General features: G+C 32.4%; 1 protein-coding gene across 6 annotated transcripts; it reads right to left on the bottom strand.

Annotated features, from left to right (window-relative positions):
• Positions 1-180: 180 nt before the first annotated feature.
• LOC100748728 (PDF receptor) lies at positions 181-26,395 on the bottom strand. 6 transcript variants are annotated; one of them, XR_001102258.3, is made up of 13 exons: positions 25,477-26,394; positions 23,355-23,462; positions 11,600-11,760; positions 10,840-10,943; positions 9,884-10,028; positions 8,369-8,471; positions 7,275-7,395; positions 6,700-6,778; positions 6,518-6,603; positions 5,769-5,949; positions 4,938-5,052; positions 3,094-3,277; positions 181-1,523 (listed from the first exon to the last, which is right to left on the bottom strand). XR_001102258.3 is itself a non-coding variant. In XM_003489265.4 (13 exons), the coding sequence occupies exons 1-13, from the start codon at positions 25,556-25,558 to the stop codon at positions 1,434-1,436; spliced, it is 1,464 nt and encodes a 487-aa protein (XP_003489313.2). In that variant the 5' UTR covers positions 25,559-26,395; the 3' UTR covers positions 181-1,433. The 6 variants fall into 6 exon arrangements, 2 of the variants coding, with proteins under 2 accessions (XP_003489313.2, XP_024223230.1); XR_001102259.3 differs by having other exon boundaries at positions 181-1,518; XR_001102260.3 differs by having other exon boundaries at positions 3,098-3,277.
• Between the last annotated feature and the right edge of the window lie 342 nt (positions 26,396-26,737).

The following is a 26,737-nucleotide window of genomic DNA, read 5'->3' as shown; positions in this document are numbered from 1 at the left end:
AAATTTTGAGTTAACAATTGTTTAATGGGTAGGCCATGGAAATGTATACTATTTTCTAAATGTTATAAAGAATTATAATTTAGAATTATATAAAAAGTATAAAAATTGTGATTAAAATTATGCTTATAGAAAGTGTAAAAATTAAAGTCACAATTCTGCAAAAAACTTCATCAAACAGGGTACATGTCACGATAATTTATTTACATTTTAAAAAAACTCACAGCTACAAAGTCATACAAGCGATGATGCGCTCGCTAATTAGCTAGCCTTACAAATTAAATACCCTGGGCCGTTTGACAAAAGCTTAAAAATATTACACAGTACGTTCTGTCGCAGTAGTCAGTCTATAATTCATGAAGAGAGTGTTACAGCTATTCAATGAAAATTTGTTGATCAAAAATTAATTATCAAAGCTTCAGTTCACCCATAAAATAAATATTTACAATAGGATATTTGAAAACCTTCTGGTTTCCCAGTTTTATTTTATTTTCTTTTTGTCTGGGTTAATTGCAGAAAAAATGATATTGTTATTATAACGATTTTTTATAAGCATAGATTACAGAACGTTCTCTTAATTTATTTGACATTTTGGATTGTTTAATTTGAAATTCTTATTTTGTCAAATATCTTTTACACTCTGATTGGAATTAATTTTTTCTCAAGATGCACATGGTGCATTCTCTAATGTATTAGATAAATAGCATAGGACGCAATTGATGCATTATCAGCCACGATTATATTTTAAAAAATAGAAACAGCAATACACGTACGTCAATTACATCTATAAACGTCTCTCTTCTGTCGTTTTTCTTCCAAATGAAGATATCAAAAAATAAATTGAATCTCACTTGAATGTGTCTCTCGTAAATTCTGTTCTTAATATATACAACTCATTTTTATTTAAAAAAAATTAACTTCCTGAATTTGATTAATTATTAGTCATTTTTGTAGAGGTATCATTTCAATTCTCTATGATATGTCGCTTGAAATAATTCTCATTAAGAAGAAAATGAAGAGAAGTGTATATTCACACGATTCACTAATTCTTAATAATCATCTTTAACAATTTCCTCATGCCATTCACTATGACTTATGTCACATACAATTTACTTTCCAACTTTTCAACAAAAAATCTTCAAATTCCAGATTTCCATCCATCATTCTTCCTCAATATCCATTCAATCAGACATCAGTAAATTATTAATTAACATTTCATAGATATCTTACAATGTCTCTAGAAATTACAAAATTTGATGGCCATGCTGCTCGAGTAAAGAAGTTTATTGAAACATTCAGAATGTTAATCAGATCAAGTTTTACTCATGCTCATCATCTTCATCCATTACTCTAATCAAATTTCTACTAATTGAAAGTCGAACGATCGAGTCTTTAGATTAATTTCAGGTTGTCCATTTTTCATGATCCACAGAAACTCACAGCTCATCTTCATGGTCTGAATGGAACTTTGAAGCTTTTGTCCAAGGTTCAGGAGTCCAGAGAGGCTCCATGGTCAGACAGCTGTTCTGAAATCGCAAACTAGTATTGCTTCCACCAAATCATTGGGGTCATCTACAACAACTTTTTTCTGAACATGGAACACTAATTGGAACATAGAGTTTTCATTGTTATATTGGTTTTTGGGAATTTAACGGAAATACACCTACGCGTAACATACATTTTGGAAGAAATATTTGCACAAAGAATAGAAAAACAATTGAAAACATTGAAGTTATATAGATCAAACAAATTGAAAGAGAAGAATCAACTGCTTGCAATATCGTTGATACAGTTTCTATCTTTTAACTTTATTTACTAAATGAAACAATGTGTTCGTTAATTAATCCAGAGGTTCTTTTACAACAATAAAAAACTATTGTAGTTAAATGTAAAAGCAAGTGAGATTGAGAAACGGACTGGTTTGTACAAACTGAGAATTTCAAAGCAATTGTGAGCTACACGTCATGCAAATTATTTACACAAAGAGCGAACAATTATGCTAACTATACGCACGCGAAGAACTAAATTGTGAGAAGAGTGTTTAAGAGACAGACTAGTTTCTGATTGATAGAGTTTAATATATTTCCAAACACTAATGGATTATGGCAACAGCAAATATGGAAATTAATAGAAAACTCCAAATTTTAGCAGTTTGAAGAAGTTGTACGAAACACGATAGAGCATAAAGCAATTCAGAAGAAGTGAGAGAAACGAGGAAGAGGCAGGAAGAGCTAGAACCAAAAGATTCTCCCAAAAATTTAAGGAGGATGCAAAGAAATCTAAGCATAAGAAGAGTTTCAAAACGCTTGAAAAATCCCAGTAGAACTTTGAAAATCTCAAAAGAACCGGGGAAAACGAATGAGAACCGAAGAGAGCTGGGGAGAGTCGGGAAGTGCCGGGAAGAGCCGGGGAGAGCCGGGGAGAGCGAAGGAGAACCAAAACTAAGAAACTCTACAAAAATTCATGAATATTATAAAGCGATGCAAATTGAAGGAAAACTCGAGAGAACTCAAGTGAACCAAATACAGTTAAAAAAAAGCCTTAAAAGAACCATGGTGCCCGAAGGAGAGCCAGGGGGAGATAGAGGCAAGAAAATGAAACTTTAAAGAACTTTACGAGAAGTGCAATAGTGTAAAAAGTGGTCTTAAAAGCTTTAAAGAGTCCAGAAATGACCAGTGAAACTTAACAAATTCTAAAAGAACTAAGTACATCGAGGCAGAGTTAGGAAGAGCCAAGAAGATCTCTCAAGTTTGCAGACCCATTAATCTTTGTAAATAACAAAAATTCGACTCAAGTACAAAAAGTTCCATCAAGATATAGTGGTAATCCGATTGGATAGAAGAAATGAAGCCAAGCAAAAAACAACCCAAAGAAAACAACAAGGTTAATTACTTCATTGATAATATTTAAAAGAATTGCAGAAGAAACAATTGAAGAGATAAAATTGAATACATCCAAAAGAAGTGTATCATGGTGTAAGTTCATCAGCAGCTTGAAGAAGAAACCTAATAGAGCTTCCTTTAATTAGGATGATGTAAGTGGTGACATAGAAGAGGAGATGCAACAGTATATGCTTCCGTGTCTGCGTGTTTTTACCTACTGGTACGATGTTGCGAGGAGGATCAACCTTCGATGTTGGTAATGATCTAAGTGCGGAATGGCGAAGTTTCCTCGATCATTACTCACTCGGCAGGTCGGTCCGGTGGTGGAGTATTTCCACCTCGACAGCACAGTCTTATCCATCCGCTGGGTCTTATCTCCTCTTCCTCCATCTCGATCACTGCACGTATTAACAATCATTATTCCGTCACTTTCTTTGTTCTCATTCTTTTCGTCCTTCGATCTTCTGCTCCTCAACGAATACAATTTTTTGAGCTAAAGAAATTTTCTGCTATCTCTGCCTTGTAAAACTTTTGGCTAATTTCCTCGATTATAACAGATGGAGATAATTATAATATAGGAACTCAGTAATTAAATTACTAAACGATGACTGTTAGGAAATGATATTAGTAAAAGGGAAGATCACATTATTATTGAAATAACTGTGTGTCAGTTTATTTAAAAAAAAAAACAAGTGATTTTTCTCTGAATTATTTCGTACTTTAGTTGTTAAATGGTGAATTAATGATTTATTTAATTGCCAATAATTTTTTATTGTACTTAGTATTTGGCAAATGATATTTTGCATTTATGTGTGTATTTCTCAAATATTAGACTTCTGCTAATTTACAAACGAAATGTCAATATGTGTAGCTATATGTTAGCAAATGTTTTAAATTAAATGTAACCAAATGTGACGTGATAATATAATTTGAGAAATCGCCTATCAAATAATTTCACTTGATCAATTTAATTTAATTTTGTTTGCCAAATATCTTATTTTTATAATACCCACACTCTCGCTATACGATAGTAATATCAATTAATCCAAATACAAATATTTTATTTCAACAGTTTCTTATGCTTGAAATTCAACAGTGACAATATTAATTAATTCAAAGGCAAATATTTTATTTAAATAATTCACCGCGCTTGCTATACGTCAATAGTAATGATAATAATTAAGTCAAAGGGAATCGCGGAACATTATCGTCGATTACAATTTGCACAGTTTGGATAATTTGCAGTTACAATTGCAGTTGCAATTTGCCGATGAATTGTCAAACACGGTTTGAACAAAGGGCAAATTTGGCCCATACAAATGAACGATCCAAAACACGTTTCGTTGGATTTGCTTTATATTTGCTTACGATAAACACTGCTTTGTCAAAAATTTCTCAGAATTCCCCAATCGTCAGATTCCACTGTATTTAATTAATTAATAATTCATTTCCTCCTTGCTACATGTTAATAAATTGGAATTTTTAAGTTAATAAAATCGTAATATAATTTGTTAATTAATTTATCAATTAAATGCATGAATGTATGGAATAATGAGAACAAATATTCGATCATTTTGGAATATCGTAAATCATGTGGGAAAGCTCATTTCAATTTTATTTTATCAGAGTGTTATACGTAGAATGTCCCTTCAAATACTAGTATTTTGATATTTGTTCTAATATTTTAATAGATTATTCTCCTGTCAAACAGATGTTTGTTTATTAGCATAGGATTGTAAATATTAACATACTCTGATAAATGGAAAATATATCCTGGTATTATCCGGCTTACCTTGTATTAAATAATAAATCATCGTTTCTAATTACACGTCTTTGGTTTCATTTATTTGATAAAGAATTATATGCAATACTAGGAAAATTGTAATTCATTGGATTATATTTTTGTAAGCGGAATTAATCAAACTTAGGAGAATCGTAAGTTGACCAAGAATTTTCAAAAGCATTTCCACTTAAATCTCATGAAAGCCAGCAATTCATAAGAGAAACTCAGATGATTTACAATTTATAAATATTTAATAAATTCATTAATTCACTCACCCGACGCGATTCTTTGGGGTTGACAACCACTGAATGTCGACTGTCTTCTTGCTTGTAAGTCAGTTCCTCTTAGAGAAAGGTAGACAGAAATAGTTTTGTCCAGAGCGAGCCTCACCTGTGTGTACCAGACAATAATTGGCCCTTAATCGTATCACTAAATCAACCATTCACTTACTGCAATGCATATTTGAATAATTTAATTAAGAATAGGGTGGAATGTGATTACAACCTAAATTCCACGCCTGATAAATCCAGACTAATGTTTACGCGATGTAATACTGCGCCTCCCTCACCTTAGAGTAATTTATTTCTCAGCCTAAATCGAGCTTTGGATATATTAGCGCTCTGCGAATTCGAAACGCCGTGTTTTTGTATGAATTGTTCGAAGATGAACTATAATCTCTGGTTTGTCGTAATTTACTTTTGGAATATTAGCAGGTTTTTGATTCGTTTTTACTGTAAATTATTATATTTAATGTTAATAGATTAAAAATTGGATATTTGATATTAGTTGTGATTCAATTTTGGAACATTGGAAGGTGGTTGATCAATTTTGTATATTAAATTTAGTGTAAGATTAAAACATAAAGTATATAGTAACTTATGAGAAAAAATCATTAATAATAATTTATTAGTTTTAGTCTTGGAGCTTAGTTTTGGTACTGCAAAGAATGCCCTGTCTTCTTCCTTCTTTCTTTCCATAATTTAATCATTTTAGGGTTTTAATCTACTGATTATATTATACTAGATGTATAATATACTATATTCGATTTGAAACAAAAGAAGACTGAAATAGAGAAATTTGTTCATTTTTAAGTTCAATTGTCTCACCTCGCCGTTTAAAAAGCAGTACAGTGTTGCGATGAAGAGACCTTGAAAGGATTGAAGGAAATGCGTAGAGTAAGACCACAAGGCGAATTTCTTCACGTTGTGCAGGGGCACCTCGATCATGAAGAGCACGTTGGTGATGCCTAGTAAAGGCAGAAGCACCACAGCTGCCCTCACAGCTTTCCTGTAAGAAAGAAATTAGCAAAGGATGTTAGAATTATTTTTGTAATTCAGCAAAATATTTTTTTCGAAGATCAGAATTTGTATTATTTTACCATTATTCATAAAATATTGAAGTAGTACGTTAATTGTTATTTGTATATTTTAGCATTATACGATTACTCGATATTACATTGTATTTAATAATAATTAATTAATAATTATATGTATTAATAATACGTATTATATGTATAAATATTAACATTTTCATATTTAATTTAAATGATTTAATTTAATATTACAACATTGGATGTAATATTACATTATCTTGCTATATAATGTTTTCCCTCCCTTATATTTAATTATCTAAATTCAATTATTTTCTTTACCCACTACTTTCTTACTTTTAATTAAAAAGTTGTGAGTATAGTGTAAACACGTTGACCCAGCCTTCGTGAAGTCTATTAATTAAATATCCTTGTTCTTTTTTGCTTGATAAGATTGGACAACTCGTTGTATCTTAGCTACTTTATCTTCTGCTTGTGACACTTACTTCGTTCTTAGAAAAAGTTTCTGTCATGTGAATTACTTACAAGACTTGCTCGATTTCGCTGGTGTGACTCTGTCGAAGCTTCACCACGAGCACTCTGACGATGTTCAGCAGAAACAGAAAATTGAGCTGAAGGATCAAAATCAATACAAAGATTTCTATAGTTTCCTGTATCTAGCCATTGTTGCAAATTAAAATGTATCTTTCTAAATTGATATTACTCACCAATATCACTGCAAATCTAGGTCCCTCTAGGATCCAAAAGTAGGAAGACAGATTGTATCCAGACCAGCATCTGGTAAATCTGATACAAGCACCATAAACAATTCTTATTTGACAAACTTCTACCAAGAACTGATGATGAATTGGAGATCCAAGTATTAAATACTACATCATATTATACTAATTTACATAATATATTTTCATTATATATTTTACATATAGAAAAATTGGCTCTTGTTCAAACAATTTATCAACTATTCGAAGCAAGTATATTTAATTCTGGTGAAACTTACTATCTTCTTTGTAAAAATATGAAAAAGTTTACATGGACAATTTTCTCTACAGCTGAGAAAATTTAAGATTTAGTTGAGGATTCAATAGATTTCTACACCATTCCATAATAGATGCAATCTCATCTGAAAGTGGTATTCAATAAATCTGTCATGGTGTCTAACTAAATGAAGGGAAACTTTAGGTAGGTGCACTTAGAGGATGAGTTTTAGAATCTTAATCACCCATAGCTGAATTTCATGTAGCTATAGCTTCATTTCCTATAGACGTGGCAATCTCCGACTTACTTCGACTTTGGATGGTAATAGAAGGCGGTGATGATGGCCCAAACTAGCGTCATTATGACGGGACATCCCCATCCGATGAACCGATACATCCTGTAGTATGAGTTTTCTTGGAACACCGTTACTGGAACAGTAAGTAAAAGACGGTGCGATTATTTGATAGAACTTCACTTAAACTTTTGATTCCTATAATAAAGCAGGACTTTGTAACATGGAAAATTTATTGGGACTAGGTAACTAGGTCAGTTACTTGGAAATTGTTTCAGATGTCTTAGTAGATATACAGAGTGTTTTATCAACTCCACTTATCCCAAAATACTTAATATTTAAAATTACTTACAATTATTTAATATTTATCTTGCAAGATAAATACACTAGTTAAAATCACTACTTTAATATTTCATAAAACCTACTTAGAAATTCAAGAAGAAACTTTAAAATATTTTTTAATAAAAAATTTAGTAACTTAAAGGAGATTGCTATTGGTATCTATGGTATTAATTTTGAATTACAGAATTAGCAGGAGACTGAATATAAGATATAATCATTGGTATTTTCTCTTTTCATTGTAACTTTTTAATAGAGTTTCATACGACCAATAATTATGTAAATTTCATTTCTTATTTATGTCTATAGAAAGTCCTTATAAAGTTTAACTAGAAAAAGACTAGAACATCTTGTATATTCAAGATGCTATGCTGTTTTTGCACTCCTAAATGAACTTCAAATTTGTTATCAGTATTATAAGTATTTTTCCTAAAATATAGAAAATCTTTAGTTTGAATGAAGATATTTTATTTCACAAAAAGTTTTCAATCTTAAATTCAAGTTGTTAAAATTGGTAAGATTCAAAATTTAATAGCAAACAAGTAGAATAAGTTTTTACTGAACCAACGTGATCAAGCTAAAAATAGAAGAATAATTGGAAAGGAAAGATATGAGTTTCCTAGTGGGAACAAAAACTCAAGAGCAAACAATTTTTTAATTAGAACTGAATCGTCTTAGAGCCACGAAATTGGTTGGTGAAATATTTGTTCTTCGGTTTCTATGTTGATAATGTAAAGGAAATTTTGAAGAATAAACGTCGGTTCACTTACCAGTGACCATATTATGCAAGAACAGTCCCTCTATGAACATCCACATGAACATAGCGGTTTTGGTGTACTCCAAAAGGGCGTAGCTGGCCTCACAGAGCACAGGCTTTAAGAAAAAGGAGTTTCGAAAGTAGATTTTAACACTAGACTGTCTTTGACGTCTGTTAATTATAAATTTAACTTGTCACTTGGATCTCTTTCAATTTCTTTAATTTCTTGGAAATAACAATTATTGTTACATAATAATTAATTAGGATATTATTGATTAAGATACTAATATGATAATTTCTTTCTTTTTAATGTTTCATTTCTGTTGGAAATAAATTATATTTTTATTTGGAAGAATTAAAGTTAATTTATCTGAAACTGATTTGCCTTTATTAAATCTTAATTTTATTAATCATAGAAATTTATGTCTGATTAATAACTTGAACCAATATATAAAATATCTTACAACTATAGATTAACTCTCCTACTACTATTGATAAATTATCTTTCACTTAAATTATCTAATAATAATTACATAATGTCTAATAAATATTACTATTTCAGATAATTATATTTCTGATGAAAGAATAGATGTACAACCTCAGATTATTGATATATATATAATTATAAGGAATAAGGAACGTTTTTTATTAGTAAACGTTCTTGATTTTACTTTGTTTCTTAATACCGAAGCTTTAAAAGTACAATAGTTGAGCTCCTGACAACGAGCAACACGGCGTGCCAGCTGCTACATGCACAGCGGGTTGCTCGCTGTCAGGCGCCCAAGCGTTATATCTTTAGAGCTTTATTACTGGAAAATGAAGACAGATTGGACGTGTGTTTATAGAAGAAAAATGTACCTCGTTCATATAAAGTTTCTTAATATATAATCGCTCACAAAGTTCTACACACACTTTTGTTATACAATCATTTACAGCTATGTACCAATATGAAATATTTTTGAATTTGCTCAGTATATTTTGAGATGGAATTACTTTAGAAATTATAAAATCTCCAATTCTACGAAGATTGCAGATTATTATTAATGTCTACAGGAAAGCTACAAGTTTACTAACATAATATTAAATCTACACTTTTATAACCTCATGCAAGTACAACAAGTATATGTAAATATGTACATTTTTGTGTCTTCTTACTTCTTAAAAAAAGCACAATAGATCGTTGCCGTTCTTTAAATGCATATATGTTTCAGAAAATGTTCAATTAATGCAAAATTTTATGCCAAAGAAATTGCTGAAGATAATGTTCTTGTTGCAATTCAAATTTATATGCAATATGATAATAATAGTATTTTTCAAATTTAAGGATTTATTCTAAATTTCAGACGATGAATGTAGACTTTTATGACTAATTGTGTATCAGTATAGGAAAACAATGACAATTCGATAGTCAAATATATATCAAATGTAAGGAATATATAATCTCCTGTCTCATGGTATATTAATTAATCAGTATGTTGACAAATACAGTTTGGAAGCAACTATTTGTTAGTCAACTACAAACACTTACGGTGTTTCCAATGCCATGTTGAATACCATAAGTCTTCCTCCTGAGGACCTCAATGTCTATGTACAGTGTTAATCTAATCAAGACTTGGACAACCATGGCGACGAACAGATTCTTGTGTATCCTGGTCCTTGTGTTTCTCAGGGACCTAGATTGGCATGAATATTATCATCTCAGTTCTACGTAATATATTTCCATTTTCATGTGGCATTGTTAACTAGAAAGGTGCTGAAATCTTTGTGTCTTGTTTGTAAATAAATGGCTTTTCAGTATCTCGGAAACCGCGTGACACAATCAAGGTTTCATTACATTAATCATAAAGCTCTAGCAAGGACTTAACCTAATTCCCTCCAACAGCTGTATTTCCCATCTTTCTGCTGAGATTAATTATTATTTATATAATTGTGCTATCTTGATATTTGGCATAAAGATAAATGGAAAACAGAAATAGTCTAGTATCAGCTATAATTAGAATAAGAAGATATACTATTGGGTTTGGCAACTAATTGCGGATTTGGTCATTAGGTGGTAATGACCAAACCCATAGTTGGTCTTTGAGGTTTATTCTATTCTTGAGACTTTTTTAAAATGACTATAAAGGTATAATATCGTTATTTGTATTGAGTTCTAATTGATTTTTTTAAATTTTCAAAATAAATATCTATTTTAATTTTATTATACTTTGACAATAAAATTACCTTTTAAATGGCAGAATATTAGCTCGTATTTACGATAAAAAAAATATTTTTTTTATTCTTTTATTCATAGAAAACTTTGCCTAATTTCCACATTTTAGAAGTATATTACGTTTATTTACATTGGCTTTCAATCAATTTCTTTCAAATCTCCAAAATATGTATTTCAATTTCACTATAGGTTTGTAATAAAATAGTGATTGAAATATTACTTAATAATATTACCTTTTAGGTAGACAAATTTTAATATGATAAACAATTTACCTAAAACGACAGAATATGGCAAGCGAAGCAAGCAAAGCTACTAGAGAGATGCTTAAACCAACGAATTCTAACGTTCGAGTCTTTTCAGCTATGTCCAGCTTCATCTGAAAAACAAAGAAAAGGTACAACCGATAAAAAAGTTAATTCTCATTAGCTTTTTTACACAAATTATTACGCGTCTCCAGTTTTTACATTTTTCCATTCGTTTTATTATCCAATAGCTACACGACTCTTTTCCATCATTTGATTTTTTTAATCTTATCTAACAAAAAGCTCCTGGATATTTATACTGTGATCAATAACAGTTTTATTTTTGCAATACGACCAAATAAAAAAATATATCAATCTCTTATCTTTGGATTATCACGTCACCTCAATTTTTTAATTTTCATTTCCAATAAATAAAAAAAAAATCTTACGTAAAAAATCGTTTCTTTATTAAATTTGTTCTTGAACAAATTTCATGTATTTGACGCTATTCCAGATCATTCGTATTCGGGTATTACTTATGCATTTAAAAAAAAATTCTGTTCCAACGCTGCTCATGTATCCGACTATATTTAAAATTATTTGCTTTTAGATACTAATTTGATTATATCTAAAATAATTTGTGTCTGAACGCCCCTAATGTATTTCATTAATGTCCATCTTTGAACATTAATATTTGGCTTTACCATCTAAATGGATACAATTCAGATTCTCATTTAATCCATTTAATTCGAATTTCAACTGATAATAATCCAGCTTTTAAGACACTCACGTTACCCTCGACGGTGTTGGTGTAAACTTTTCCATGCAGCCGGAGCATTTCTGGTGTCAAACAAGTTGTGTAGTTTGCCCAGCCGTGCGAGTATTCCTCGTTATTCGTCCCATTCTGCCCCTCCCATCGACCATTGTAACCGCACTTCTTCTCCACCGATTCTAAACAAACAGCACACTCAATTTAACAAGCGCGAGCTTCCCTGATGGTATCAGGCACGGTGCAGTGTTGGTTGTACTGTTTCGCACTGTGTTGTAGCGTTATACAAAACCTAAGAAAGACAAATCGATTTACTATCTTGTACAATTTGGTCAATTAAACTGTTTGATTAGTAATTAACCAAAATATCTCACTTGGCTGGAATCAAACAAGCTCTAACTACCAACATTTGTCTAACTAATCCTGAACAAGTTCCACAATTATTTAGCGCGATAAACGGAAACGTTGAGTTTTGGAAATTGGTTTAATCCTTTCGCTTCGGCAGTCTAGTCCGCCGAAGTACTGTCACTGAACGGAAACGCGCGCCAGAAATGCGCACAGTGTGCATAGTTGCAGTATATATGTTTACCTAAGTCTTAAATAACAATAATTCTTGTAAGAACCGTATATGAAATATCGTTTCACTGTCAATGGATTTAACAGATTTTTTAGCACGAAATAGTATACGATCGCTTGGATGTTTGAAATATATTGCTTAAAACGTTTTGACGTTGTATCAAAAATGAGTAACTTTTAAGAAGTGATTAATCCAATATGTCAATAAAATCAACACAAAATGTTCTGCCGATAACGAAAAAATATATTATTGACTACAGATGGCACTGGTGTATTCCCGATGTATGGGGTACCGAACCCAGAATTCGTCGCGTGGTTGCCGCCTATAATCGGCGCTCGTACCCACAGGTCATTTCGCGGACGCCGCCTATAAGGGGCACTGGATTTGTGCTATTTTCGAAGCAATATATTTTACGTATAATTCTTTATAATCCTTATTCTTATTTTGTAATTTTTATAGTTTTGCCAATCTTTAAATTTTCCTAACTTTTGTCATTTTGATCGACCTCAACTTTATAACTTTTTAATTATAGTCTTGTGGGATCCAGGAATAATTAACACAGTAAACTAATAAGAAATAATGATGAGAATTATTAAATACGTATCATCTATTATTAGTACCAATACTATTCTTATCGATTAAACTGATATTTATTAATATTAATATGTTATTAATAATAGCACGTTATTGTATTAATTACAATTTATTGTCATTAATATAAATTATTGACCATTAAAGTATACAATTCAATTTAATGCGTTTAACTTCTAATTTATGAGAAAACCGAATAAATTCAATTCATAAATCTTGTTTTATTGCTACGAAACAGTTTCCTTTTTTGACAAATTGTATTTTACCTTTGAGTTTCGTAAAAGAAATTGATGTAAATCGGGTTGCTCGCTCGTCTAATTAATTACGTTTATTTATGTTTAACATCTGCGAATTATTTTGCAAATTTTATTATTTCCAATTACTTCGCAAATGTTACAGAATATTCGGCTGCTTGGTCTCTAATAAAATTTGCGAAATATTTAGCAAACGCAACGCTGTCGGTAAATGTGAATTAAATTGGTGAACTACCGACACAGTTTCCACCAATGCATAGTAAATTGCTCGTCGTCAGGCGTCCAAAGAGAAACAAAAACTCAAGAATTCCAAAAGTTCAAACGTAAAATACAGATTGCAAGGAAAGAAAGATATTTTATTCTGATAAAAAAAAGAATGAACCAATTAATAATATAATAACAATTATTTTCAATATGTACTCGTATACTAAATAATTAAACATCCACATATATTGTACAGTACACAAATATATTGTGATCTCTACAAATTATTTCACTGTTTAATTCTTAACAATTATTAATAACAATTATTATGGTAATAACTATAACAATTACTGACAATTGGTAGAAGTTGCAAAATGATAATAATTGCTAAGGACCGAAATAATTTCCTCCCATAATGATTTTAATTAACCATACAGTTCTAAATTACAGCTAACAAAACTTTACCAAAAATCAAAACAACAAATGTAAATTAAATAAGGAATTTGCTACGCCAATAGTAATAATTTGAACATTCTGATGTCTCTAAAATTTTCCAAGAAATTTCCATTTCACTTGCAATCCGATTTAACAACTTATAAAAATAAAACAAAGAAAGATAAGAAGATTTTTAGTATTATTTGGATTACGTTGGTTGAAATTTGTAGAAATATCAGAGTCTGAAATAGGGATGTATGTCGTGGGTTATTCTAGTCTCGCACATGAAAGTAAACGGATTCGCAACATCATGAATCGGGGGATGATCCACAATTCCAGGATGCGAATGCTGGAGGAGCTTATTTCCAGTACGTGACTCGATAAACCGGTGCAATTTCGCACGATAGTTAATATTCCAGTAAGTATCGGAAACCGAAGGCATTACATGTTACAGTTTTTGTCGGTTTCTTTAACATCTGCGGGAAGAAACAGAGCGACGATACATGAAAACGAAGTTAAGCATGAATATTCCACAAACTCGAATACATCTGAAGAATAAAAGAAGTACGAGTTGTTACGTTCTTATAATGGACATACACGGTGTCCGGCTACAGATGTAAGAAAATGTAAGGAGCGATTCTTGAAGCTAAAATACGATGAAAATCAAGAATAAAAAAATCGCGTTTTCAGCTTTGTTTTTTAGTTATCGTTAATTAAAAATTGACCGAAAGATCCCTGTACGCGTGCAACCCTCCTTACACGAACGAAAGTAGGTCAGCCTAAGCAACGGGGTGTACGGAGATCCTCAAATCGAACGATATACATGGGTTGAATAAACTGGGTGGAATAAGATTAAACACCCTGTATAGTGTTTCATTTATAATGAACATTTGCAGATTGGCTTTAACAACTGGGACAAGCCATAGCTTGTAAATAAAATAATAGAAGATAAAAAAGATTTCATCGGGGAAATATAAATGAAACAAATTTTAAAAGGAAACTTTATTCATAAACGTATTAAAAAATGTAATATAATCTCTGTTTGTCATACGTGACTATTGTGAGGCGTAGCTTGCCCGAATAAAACCGTGCGCGCCCTAATTTGTTAGATTAACAGTTCGTTGAAGTGAAAAATAAAATACATATCTCAAACAAAAATATTCTCCAAATTTCTCGGAAAGAAAGAATTTCTGATGTTTGAAGAGAGTTGAGAGAGTTCGAAGATTTTCGAAAAAATTTTCTAGCATTTCAAGGATGATCAGCAATCGGAAGTGAGATCTTTGAGCCTCTAGCATTCGTCTTTTTAATTGCCCTTGTCTTTATGGAAGCATTGTACGCGCAGCTTGGGGAAAAGAACCGAAGACAGACTGAAACCTGGCATTCGTTCTCTGATTTTTCCTGTTTAATGTCAAGACTACACGTGAATTTTGACCGCTGAAATAGGAACTATGTGTTCCAAATTAAACCACATTAAAAGTTTTAACGTAATCATGGCCATATACAGATATTCAGTGAGTTGAAAAAAATGTGGTTATATAGAAGAGAAAGAGGAATGAGAAGAGGAAGTTAAGCTATATTTAATTATAGTTCGTTATTCAAATAAAGATATAATGAAAAACCTTCCAGGAATTAAATTCTCGTTGTGAAATTTATTTTTGTTTCAAATTAAATTGAAGTATTATTTTCTACGGTTTAAAGCATACCAACATCAAATTTTATATAAAAATTATATATTCCGAAATTTATTTTCAATTGATCGGGTGAAAATTAAAGTAGAATTTTATAAAATTCGAAACGCCAAAAATTACATCATTTTCATGGCAGATTTGTATTCAACTAAAAGCGGTTATTTTTCAAGTTAATAGAAAAACCTTCTTATATTAAATGATTAAAAGCAATGGGAGGATACTACAACAAGGTATCAATTAATAAAAAGTTGACATTTCATTTTTAAACTTGAGATTAAAATTAATTAATAAAATTTCATTAATTTTTAAAAATTTAAAAGTAATATTTAAATGCATTTAAAAATAAAATTCATATCAAATTTATATTGAATTTAAATGAATCGAAAAATGAAATTCACAGAAAATTCATATTAAATTTATATAAATTGAAAAGGAAATTTTATTTAAGTAAAATTTAATTTTATAGCATTATCAATGCATTTTATTAATTTTCTGTAGAAATAAAATTAAGTTTCTGAATAAAATTGAATTTTGTTATTAAGCCGCGATAATCCCAAGAATAAATTTCTTTTGAAAAGAGATTAAAATACAATGTTATGAAAAATGGCATTCTTCTGATTGATAAAAGAAAAAAATCATTTACTAACTGATAAAATTCGCGAGTATTTTCCGTATCTTAATTATTGTAATAATTATCTTCAGAATATCGTAGTGATGAACAATACCTGTATTGATTTTTGAGGCACACCACACGCCAACCCCGTGATAGAAGATTTCTCAAACTAGGAGCTTCAATAAACACGAATATCTATAAAAGAACGGAACCAGGTGCTATCGGCAAACCACTTGCTTTATGAGTGCAGAAGATTTGAAACACAGTTGTACAGGGGCAAAAATACGGACTTCGCTCAAGTACAACTTTAACGTCTCAGATTTACCTTAAAAATACTCTCAAATACTTAGAAGAAGCTCAAATATACTATGGAATCTAACAGCAAGAAGATGTAGTAGAGAACAACCGAGGCGTAGCTGTCGCTAATGATCCTGTCGATGTGACATTAAAATCAAAGGAAAGAAAAAAAAAATTGTGTAAACAAGAGATTCAGAAGCTTCACTAATGATCAGAGAAGTATCCGGAATCGAAGAATGGTTTGTCTTTCTCGTCTGCTTGGTAGGTATTCATTTCAGTTGAAAAGTGGCAAAGCCCCGCCCACCAGCCAGCTGGCATTTAAACGGACATGGAAATTCAATGTAGCCACTTTTTCAAGTGATTCTGGAAAAGGAGAGAAAAAAGCCACGACAAAAAAAAAGGAATTACACGTCGAAGAAAATAAGCAGTAGCATTCTTCTCCGCGTTGATAATACCTACTCCCCTTCTTTCCAATTGAAGAACGAATCTGAAAGCGGATATTCTGTAGAAATAAATCGTTCCATCGTATCGTTGGCTGTATGTTCGCATTTCTACGTGAGATCTTGGAGAACAGAAGTTTTTCGTATTTGAAAATCTGTTGGAAACAGTTCATACTGTTGCTTGTGATTGTTATTAAATTATTATTAAGTTAAGAATTTTTGAATATTGATATGAATTATGGAAATACGATTTCAATTGAAAATGTCGCGATTGTAAATTGAGGTTGGAAATGTATGGAGAAGATGAGGTTAGAAATGATTAAAAGAATATTAGAAAGTAATCTTGTTTATGAAGCTTTGGACTAGAATAAAAACTGAACTGAAATTGCAGCTGGATATACTGCAAATTCAGGTTAGTGGCGTTCAAAGATTGAAATTAGAAAATTAAGATCGAAAGTGTTTAGGGGTCTGAAAGTAGACATTCAAAATAACATTGGAAATATTGTAAATGCAGGTTAGGAAAAGTCTGGAAAGGATAAGGTTAAAAATTATTAGAGAATTGGATTAATGATGTTCAAGAAACTCAAAATTGAATCTGAGTGTATTACAAATTGAGATTAGAAATATTGAAATGTTGGGATTGGAGTATCTAAGAAATTTTAGGTTGTAAGTACGCAATCAAATTGTGCGAATTGAGGTTAGAAGTTGATACTGGGTTATGGAATAGTAGGGAAACCAAACTTAGATTGCAAACCACGATTGTAATGAGAAATGCAATATAATGAGCAATGGAAATACCAGCATTTGAAATTGGAAATGTTCGTGCAACATGAGAGCAGACGTCAATATTAAGCTTGTAACGAAGATACATCATAATTTGGGATGACAATTATTTAGGAAATTGAAAATGTAATTAGCAACACTGCAAATGGAAATATTTACGCAAATTGAAATATAAAGATAAATCGAATGTACAGATAAAGTGAAAGATAAAGAATAGAATATGTGATATACGTCTCAAAGAGATAAAACAATATTCCAAAAAATTCACGTCCGCGAAGACGAAGTTTAGTTTCAAGTGAGTGCGCAAAAGATGCTGAAGAGAATTTAAAACATAAGAAAGGGAGATCGGAAATACTTGTAAAATACATGTGTCAGAATATTTCAAGAAAGTCACGTCCAGGTCATGAAAAATTGTTAAGTATTTGAAAAATATAATCTTAATTTCAGAATAACTAAGAAATAGAATTAAAAGTATGGGGGAAAGGGACAAGCGAGAATACTTCACAAAGTTAAGCAACCGCGATTCGTATTTAGGAAGAAGAAAGATCTAAAAATATATAGATCAAAAATATAATAAAAAAAATAAAAAATCAAAACTTTGTAGAAACTATGGAGCAGAATATTCTCCACAATTCACATCCAAGCCTAAAACTCAGATTTTGGAAGAAGAGGAAGAGAAAGAAGAAGCTGAAAGTCTAACACACATATAATAAAAAAGGTATTCAAAATTAAAACTTTCTGAAAACCACAGACAAGAATATTTTACAAAATCCATCTTCGATCCTAAAAATTTAGGTTTTGGAAGAAGGAAAAGAAGAAACAAAAAGATCATAAAAAATCAAATACCATAGATTCCCCAAAATCCTCATCATCTCCAAAGATTCAGATCCTGGAAGGACCACTTCATCCCAATTTAACCCACTTACGCATCCCAGAAACGTGGCGTATATAGTTCGAGGACGCAGTCATTCCAAAAAAAAGAAGAAAAAATAAGAAACTAAAAAACAGGAAAGGGAGAAAAGAAGGACGCGTAGAGAAAAGAAATTTTCGTGAATTAACGACAGATGTGACTCGTTGTTGTCGTTCTTCTATTCTCCACGGTGTACCCGATTCAACTTCGCTACTGCGCTGAATGCAACCTGACCTGCATGCAAATTCCTCGTGTTGTCACAATACGAAAATCCGTCAGGGGACTTGGAAGTATACCAGCTCGCTGTATTACGTAGAGTTCGGTGTTGGATCACCGGGAATCATTCGCTTCGTTTCTTGTTTCACAGATTCGTTTCAGTGTGAAATTTATTTTCTGCCGTTATCTTCCTCGAGATTTACTTTTACAGAACTCGATCCTAGATCGGATTGTCTGCATCGGATATTTTTAACGACATTTTTTGCTCGGGTTTAGGTGGAAGCCTTCGGTAAATTGAGCGAGACGCATTTTTTCTTGGAAAGTCTAACGATTGAAGGTTTTCATTCTTGGAATCGTAAATTTTAATCCTCCATTGTAGCATTTTTAAATCGCATATAGCTTCGTAAAACAAACATATTTAAATATTTGTAGACATCTTTTATCAATACGCATATGCAACCGGTAAATAAGATATACAGAAACATTTCTTCGGTATAACATATGGGACCCACACTAGGGGTGGGTATTTTGTAGAGAGTATTTTCTGTCTTATATATGTAACAAGTACATGATTCATTTCTGTTCATTTTTCGGTGAAATGAAATTAAAATGTAAATTTTTAAGCGCCCGACAGTAGGCAACCAGCAACTCTGCCGAAATTGCATTGGAAGACGGGTTGCTAGTGCTCAGGCGCGTCAAATTGCGATGTCTGTAGTTATCTTTATTTACACATTTCTGGGTACATTTTTTCATATTAAAAATGGTAGAAGATTTCAAAATCTGTTAATACCAAATTGCAAAATTATGTTTTGTGTAAAATACGAATAAAAACTGGTATTACGAAAATCGTAATGATTCTGGTATACTGTTTGTTTAATAAAACCATCTTGAATAAAGCAGAAGATAAAAATTTCTAGATTGGAAAATCTTTTTCCGAATACGAATGTAAGAGTTACTTAAACTGCGTGTTCCTAGCCTATACGTAACCACACGAAATGGCTATTACCATTTCATCGCATCAATATGAGGATTTACGTTCAGTACATTTGTAATTTGGCTCTATATATAACTCAAACCTAATTGCATCGGAAAGCTGTTTAATCAAGGGGTGTTCCTTGAACAGATATAACGGTTCATAACCTAAATCTGATTGCACGATACAGCTGTTTAACATCGGTCTACATTAACCAGAGGATATATCGTGAATCAGTAAAATGATTTTCGAAATCTAATACAAATCTAATCTACGCACACAGGTGTTTAAACAGACAGTACTTTGCGAATCAGCATAACGATTCTTAGACCAAACCAAATTGGAAATCAATGCAAACCTAACCGTGTTATACATATAGTGTAGAGCGACCTATTATAATCGTAATTCGATACATTATATCGTCCTAACCTATCGGTCGTTATTATTAACCGTCGCTATAGTTATTACTTTGAAGAATGGGGAAACGAAGAAGGAGAAATTTTTATGGAACCATGCATGGGGAACCAAAATTTTTGTTTTGGTTACAATTCTCAGATCAGTTAGTATATCTCTTGTAAATCATTTGTTTGGCCCTATATCGATTCCAGTTATCCTAGAATCGATTTTTGTATCAATTTTGCAATAATTGAAATCTTGCGACGCTAAGAAAATATTTAGTTTCATTATAAAGCTGTTTAACCATGACGAATTGTACTTAAACATATTTCAGACTTGAAGGTTAGGTTTGCATTTGTTTAACTTCCTACTTAAAGTCTATTTTAGGAAGAAATTTGACAAGGAACCATACGTTTTGTACATTTACAGAGGATTTAATCTAAGGATTTAATCTAGGACAAAAATCTAATCTGTGACAATATTTTTGTTCACTAAATATTATATGTTTAATATTATACATATATTATATTATATGTATATTTAGGGCCGGTCTCCTTTAACCGGAGTCGTGTCGTAAGCTGACGACATCGATTCCTATCCGGGATTCGCTGACACGGGCAGCTTACTTGAACTTGCCACCCGGTCTCCGCAATACATTTCCGTTTTCACGACGACAATAACAAGCAGACAGTGCGAATGAGAACCAGGGAACTCCCGATACTCGACCCACTTCGTTGCATTTTCATTGCACTCGATAACGCTGTCACATGTTACTGCCACTAACCGTCCAGCAAACCCACTTTAACTGTCTTTTTCCATTCTCTTTAACAATAATTCTATTCTCCGCTGATTGAACTAATCTTACAAATTTCGTCGGAAATTCTTTGGAATGTAAAAGATTTTTATATAGGATTAATGGAGATAATCCTACATTTTAAATTTGTCAGCGTTTTTTACGTTTTTTAGAAATTTATATAAAGTTAAGGTACACCTAGAAAAAATGGCGGTCTAAACCAGAATACCAACTTAAACTTATCTTCTCTTAAAGCTTGCAGAAGGACGAAGAAACGAAGAAAAACAAGCAAAGGGGAATAATCATGGGTTAAGTAGCAACGATTTAGGTTAGAAGTACTTAAGAGAGACTCTTTAAATTTGTTTTACATTTGGGACGCCATCTATTTAGGGAGCGTTCCCATAAAGATTATGAGTCTGACTCAGGAACTTGGTTCTCCTTTGATTAGAATTTGGTACGAACGTTTGGGAATTTCTGATCGCCGATGTGAACTCGTCAACATTCTTCCGGCAACGTTCTGCCATGCAAATGCGCCTTTAGCCACCGTGGAATTTCAAGGTTTCGCTTCGACGAGCTGGATTAAAAAGTCAATAACACCGAAAAGCATTCAACTTTCTCAAAGCCTGGCCAATGACGTTAATTACATCTGAAATAATGACAAACTTCCCCGGAAAAAATCCTTTAAACTAGTTGAAAGTTAAAAATACTTTAATCGAGATGGTGCTTATTAAACTTCTTATTAAAAAACTATTCAAACTATTAAATTATTCAATTAATTAATACTAACTGTAGTTTCTCAGGTCTACCTGGTACTTATTGGAAACGTTTATTCGTTCTTTATTTATTAAAGTTAGATATTTACTTCTTCCACGTGATCATCACCTATTGCACTCTCTACGTACCTCTTACGTTTCCTGCGTTTAATTATTTTTATTAATTTTTCTGATTTCCAAGTCCTCGAATAGGAATTTATATTTGATTCCTTTTTCATTCGTTAGTCATAATTAGTAACGGGTCGTTCTCAAGTTGCACGTTGTAGAAGCTTTTTACATTTTGTCTAATGTGACGTAATGTGCGTATATTCCGATTTAGATTCCTCGTATAAGTCTGTTATTCTTGCGTATCTGTTCTTGTACAGTATAGTAATTCGGTATAAGCATCGGTAGTTCGCCAAGCTACCTACTTCATTACCAGTCAGCCTTTTTCTTTCATAGTCAAATGTTGGAAACGAAGCTTAAGGCATCTCGCATTAGGTTAGTCTCCTGATTCTTTCTCGAACTCTGAATACACTTTGTACCGACTTTTTTATGCACAGTGTACTTCCTATACCTACGTTGAAGGTCTTACGGAGGAAACGAAGTTTAAGCGATTAAGAATAAATCTGCATTATTCATTTAGAATTTTCGTCCACATCCGAAGCTCTTTTTCTCATGGAAAATGCATTTCATTTGTCTTTCCAGGGATTAAGCAAGGAAAAATAGTCTAAATTATTCTCCTGAAATTTTCTTCCGTTTTTTCACAGATCTTCTCATACGGAATATCTCCCATTTTTCTTCTCACGTTTAATGACTCATTGGAAACAAAGCTTAAGTCATTTCAGAATACATTATATTATTCCTCTGGCATTTTCTTCTATTCTTGATGTTCCTTTTCAGTAGGTTGCTCATACAGAATACTTTTTTATTTCTCTTCCCACAGTCTCTCATTTAAAAACCTGGCTTAACCTCTTAAAGAACACTGACACATTCCACGTACAACAATAGAATTAATTCTTTTTCAATTCAAACAGTCCAGCGCTTTATTGTCAGATGAATATTAATCTTGCAAATTCAACTTTATCTGGTTTGTAACAATTATTGGAAATAAAAATTTTAAAGTCATCCTATATTTAATATTATACTTCAAAGTATAGGAACTGTACCTTTGCATTCTGTATTACAACAGAAGAAAGAAAGAACAGAAATATGTCTCTGTCATATTATGAAAGAATAATATAAAATCCTTAAAAGAATGATATAAAAAATATTTCCTTTAATCCTTAATATAAGAAATGTAATTTCTAATTCTATATCATAGAAAAAAATAGGGATTTAATTCACTGGCACTATGCAAAAAGTTGACTCTTGAAAAACAATTTCCTATAAAATAGGAAAATATTATTTTCTATAATCCTTCAAAGCATAAAAAATTTATTCTATAATGTTGCATCATAGAAAAAAAGATAGAAATTTGTTTCTATGGTAAACTGAAAGATTTTAATTTTTAAAAACGTTTTAACTCTTTTTTGATTGGTATGTGAATATTATAACACATACAATGTTGTGCAGATACTATTTGTAGCCACTGTGTGTATAAATCTTAGGAAAATACTCACTGATTAACAATCAACATATCACCATGTTCCCACCAAATCTGATTTCTATCTTCAAAACGTATTTGGAAATTCCATACATATAAATTCTAATTACATTATTACTCGATATTCTCTTCACTCACTTTCCTTCTATCTACGTTCCAGCTTTACATCTATACATACAGTGTATACCAGCCCAGGTAACAAGCAATTTAAATGTGCATTCATCAAACGGTGACACGTGTATACTTACTGGTTGCGTCGAATACATCTTCGAATGGGCATTTCTGTTTGGTCGTCGTAGATGCTTTGGTCGGTGGCCAGCAGAGCAAAGAGTCCCAGACCGGTTCACACCACAGCTCTGTAAAATGAAACAGAAACGGATACGTGAACCACATTACTGTCACACCGTGTTTCCTCGTACTGGACCGCGTGTCGCTGCTTCATACAATTTTGAAGCCGACTACCTAACTGATACACGAGATTGGTTGCTCTTTGAATTTCATTTGCAGCTTTCGTATGCGGAACGAGCCACCGAAATATTCCAGGGAATCGACGTCTCTATATTTTGTAGCATACAGAGTGTCTCAGCTAAATTGGGTCTCCTCAATATCTAGCTGATGCGTGACTTACCAAACTGTTACATTACATTACATTATCGTTACGTTATTTCACATTAAAATAGTTAACTTCTAAGTGGAACAGATACTGAGAGGAAATTGCAGACAGATACGGAAATTTAGAATTCAGAGCACATGGTAGGAGGGTGCAGGTTACTAGAAATTGGCTAATTAGTAGAGAAGAGATAGTCAAAGACGAAGGAGAAGATAAGTCTGTAGATATTGAGATTATATTGAGAGAAGAGTGGGGACAAATACGGAAATTTAAAATTCAGACCACGTGATAGTAGAGTGTAGGTTTCTAGAAATTGGGCAGTTAATAGAGAAGAGATAGTCAACGAAAAAGGAAGATATAAGTCTGTAAACTGAGTGAAGAAATTGGAAAAGAAGAAGAAGAAAAGGGCGAAGAGAAGAGAGGTATTTGCAACGTTTTTAGTTAAGTAGGCTAATATTAGTGATGTTTGTAGATTGGAAATATATATTTGACAAGACTGTAGGCGGTATTATCCTTTACATACACGTTATTTTGTTAAATAATTTGATTACCCATTGTACTGCTTACACGAGAAACATCTCAAGGCAAAGTTGCTTCACTTGCACTTCGCACCTGCACACTGTAGCCTACTTCTTTAACGCCATCCTGAAACTAAGCGTTTCAGGCCTCATTTTGTCCACTTTAATTGACCGATCAAGTTAAACGACTTCTGGTCAGATCTTGGAAGTTGAACAGTTTGATCAGTCAAGAGAAATATCGATCAGTGTACATGGAGATAATGGGATTTGAAACCGTCAGTTCCAGGTCTACCCTGAAGAAGTGGACTGCAATGTGTACGGAAGGTTCGTGCGAAATGGAAGTGCAAAGTGCAAGTGTAATATTGTAGTCGCACAATTGCTTCTGGAAAAACCAATACCATGACACCTTACCACAGTGAAGATTTGAAATGTAAAATTCTCAAGACAAAGTTACACAATTTCAAGGAGCACCTGTAATGGTGGAAGGAATTTTTTCTCAAGTCTACCTCACTCGTCTCTTGAAATAATTTATCTTCGTCACGAGAATCCTCTTAAGCGATTACAAGTGAGCCAGATATTTAGACGATCACATTTACGTAGCTCAGACACCCTGTATATCGATTGATTCCCTACCGGTGGAATTTCTTTCTTTATGGTATTTTTTTATTGATAGAATTCTATTTTTAACCTGCTTTCGATGCGTTTATTTAATTGTGTAATTATTTTTTGAAATTTTCGTTGATACGCGTATGATTTCTTCTTTGAATTTCATATTAAGATTTTTTATTTAAATATCTAACGTTAATTTGAATACTATGCTAAAATCTTCAATTTACTATCTGATTTTCAAACTAAGGTATCTACCTGCGATTTACAGTTTGGGTTTCGTATTTAAATTTCTAATTTACAATTGTATAATCCTCTTTTGCGGTTCTTGTTTCACGTGGATCATCCCACCTTTGAATTTCAGCTTAAGGTTCCTCGTTTATAATCCGAATTATATACTAAAGCTTCCATTTTGCAGTTTCGATTTCGAGCTAAAGTTTCTACGTGCAACCTACGGTTTCAATTTTGTATTAATATTTCTAATTTACAATTACTGTACTGTTTTACATTTTACAATTTTTACTTCGTATGCACGACTTCCCTTATTAGGGTCTTCAGTTCAATATTTTGGCCTCTATACCCTTTCTTCCCACTTACTATACTTATAACTTAGCATAATATTCTATCAGTACTTACCTCCATCTGGAGGCTGAAAATCCTTATACTTGTCGCTGCAGAACTCCTGCGTGCTATTGCCAATGGCATTACCGATGCCCATGTTTCCTTTAATTGTCCATTTTCACTTCCTTTTGCCTCTACATGCATACAACTTCAACGAACACGCCCATACGACATACAGCAAATATACCCTGTCCTCGGGTTTCTTCATCTCTCGTCATCGGAAACCATTTTCTCCAACACGAAACGTAATCGAATTCGGCTATTCAATCGAATATCCCCGCGGCCACGCTGTTCCTGTCTTCTCTATCGTTTGCACGAACGAATTCTGGCTGGCTGAATCCTTTATCTCGTGCAGAGGAACGCTGACAAAGGCAAAAGGAATTTCTTCTGAACCGATGAACGCTCCACGTTTAAGCTGCCTCTTCGTAACTACGATCCACGTCGCTTATCCAGCTCCAGGACTTTTTTATTCTCCAGTTATACTCGTCGCTGAACGCTTTGTCGCTTTCTCTTGGTAACTAATCGCTTCTGTGATAATAGGCAATAGTTTGGTAGCGTTTGGAGTATCTTTGACCACGCTGGCTACTGATCTTTCTTCTGAAGAAGTATGTTATGTCTTTTTGAAGATATCGATTCTGTAGACTCCTTGAAATGTTATATTTCAGCAATAATGGGACGAACAGAGAACAATTCAGTGGCGATTGTAGTGTGTTTGACGATGTTGGTTACTTCTCTTCTTTGTTCCGAGGAGATTATGACACATTCAAGTGGTTCTCTGCAGATGCTTCTCAATATTGATTTACATTTTATATATTGGCAATGACAGAAAGAACGTAGAAGGAGTTAGTAATGGTTTGAGTGTGTTTGACAATAATGATCGCTTCTCTTCTTTGTTCTGAGGAGATTATGACACACCCGAGTGGTTTTCTACAAATGCTGTTTCTTTACATTCATTTACATTTTATATATTGGCAATGACAGAAAGAACGTAGAAGGAGCTAGTAATGGTTTGAGTGTGTTTGACGATAATGAACGCTTCTCTTCTTTGCTCTGAGGAGGCTGTGTGAGCTTTGAGCTCACATGGGGATACTGATTCCGTAGATCTCTTTAAATTTTATATATCAGCAATAATGGAAAGAAGGAAGAAGAGTTAATAGTGGTTTGAGTATGCTTGACATCGTTTGTTGCTTCTCTTCTTTGTTCTGACGAAGTTTTATGAATATCAAGTCGCTTTTTGGAGATAACGATGCTGTAGATTCCTTTGAATTTAATATCA

This window comes from Bombus impatiens, unplaced genomic scaffold, assembly GCF_000188095.3.
Source record: "Bombus impatiens unplaced genomic scaffold, BIMP_2.2 scf_0320, whole genome shotgun sequence".
Classification (NCBI taxonomy): Eukaryota; Metazoa; Arthropoda; class Insecta; order Hymenoptera; family Apidae; genus Bombus; species Bombus impatiens.
Note: the sequence above shows the minus strand (reverse complement) of the source record. Positions and strands in the feature narration are given on the sequence as shown.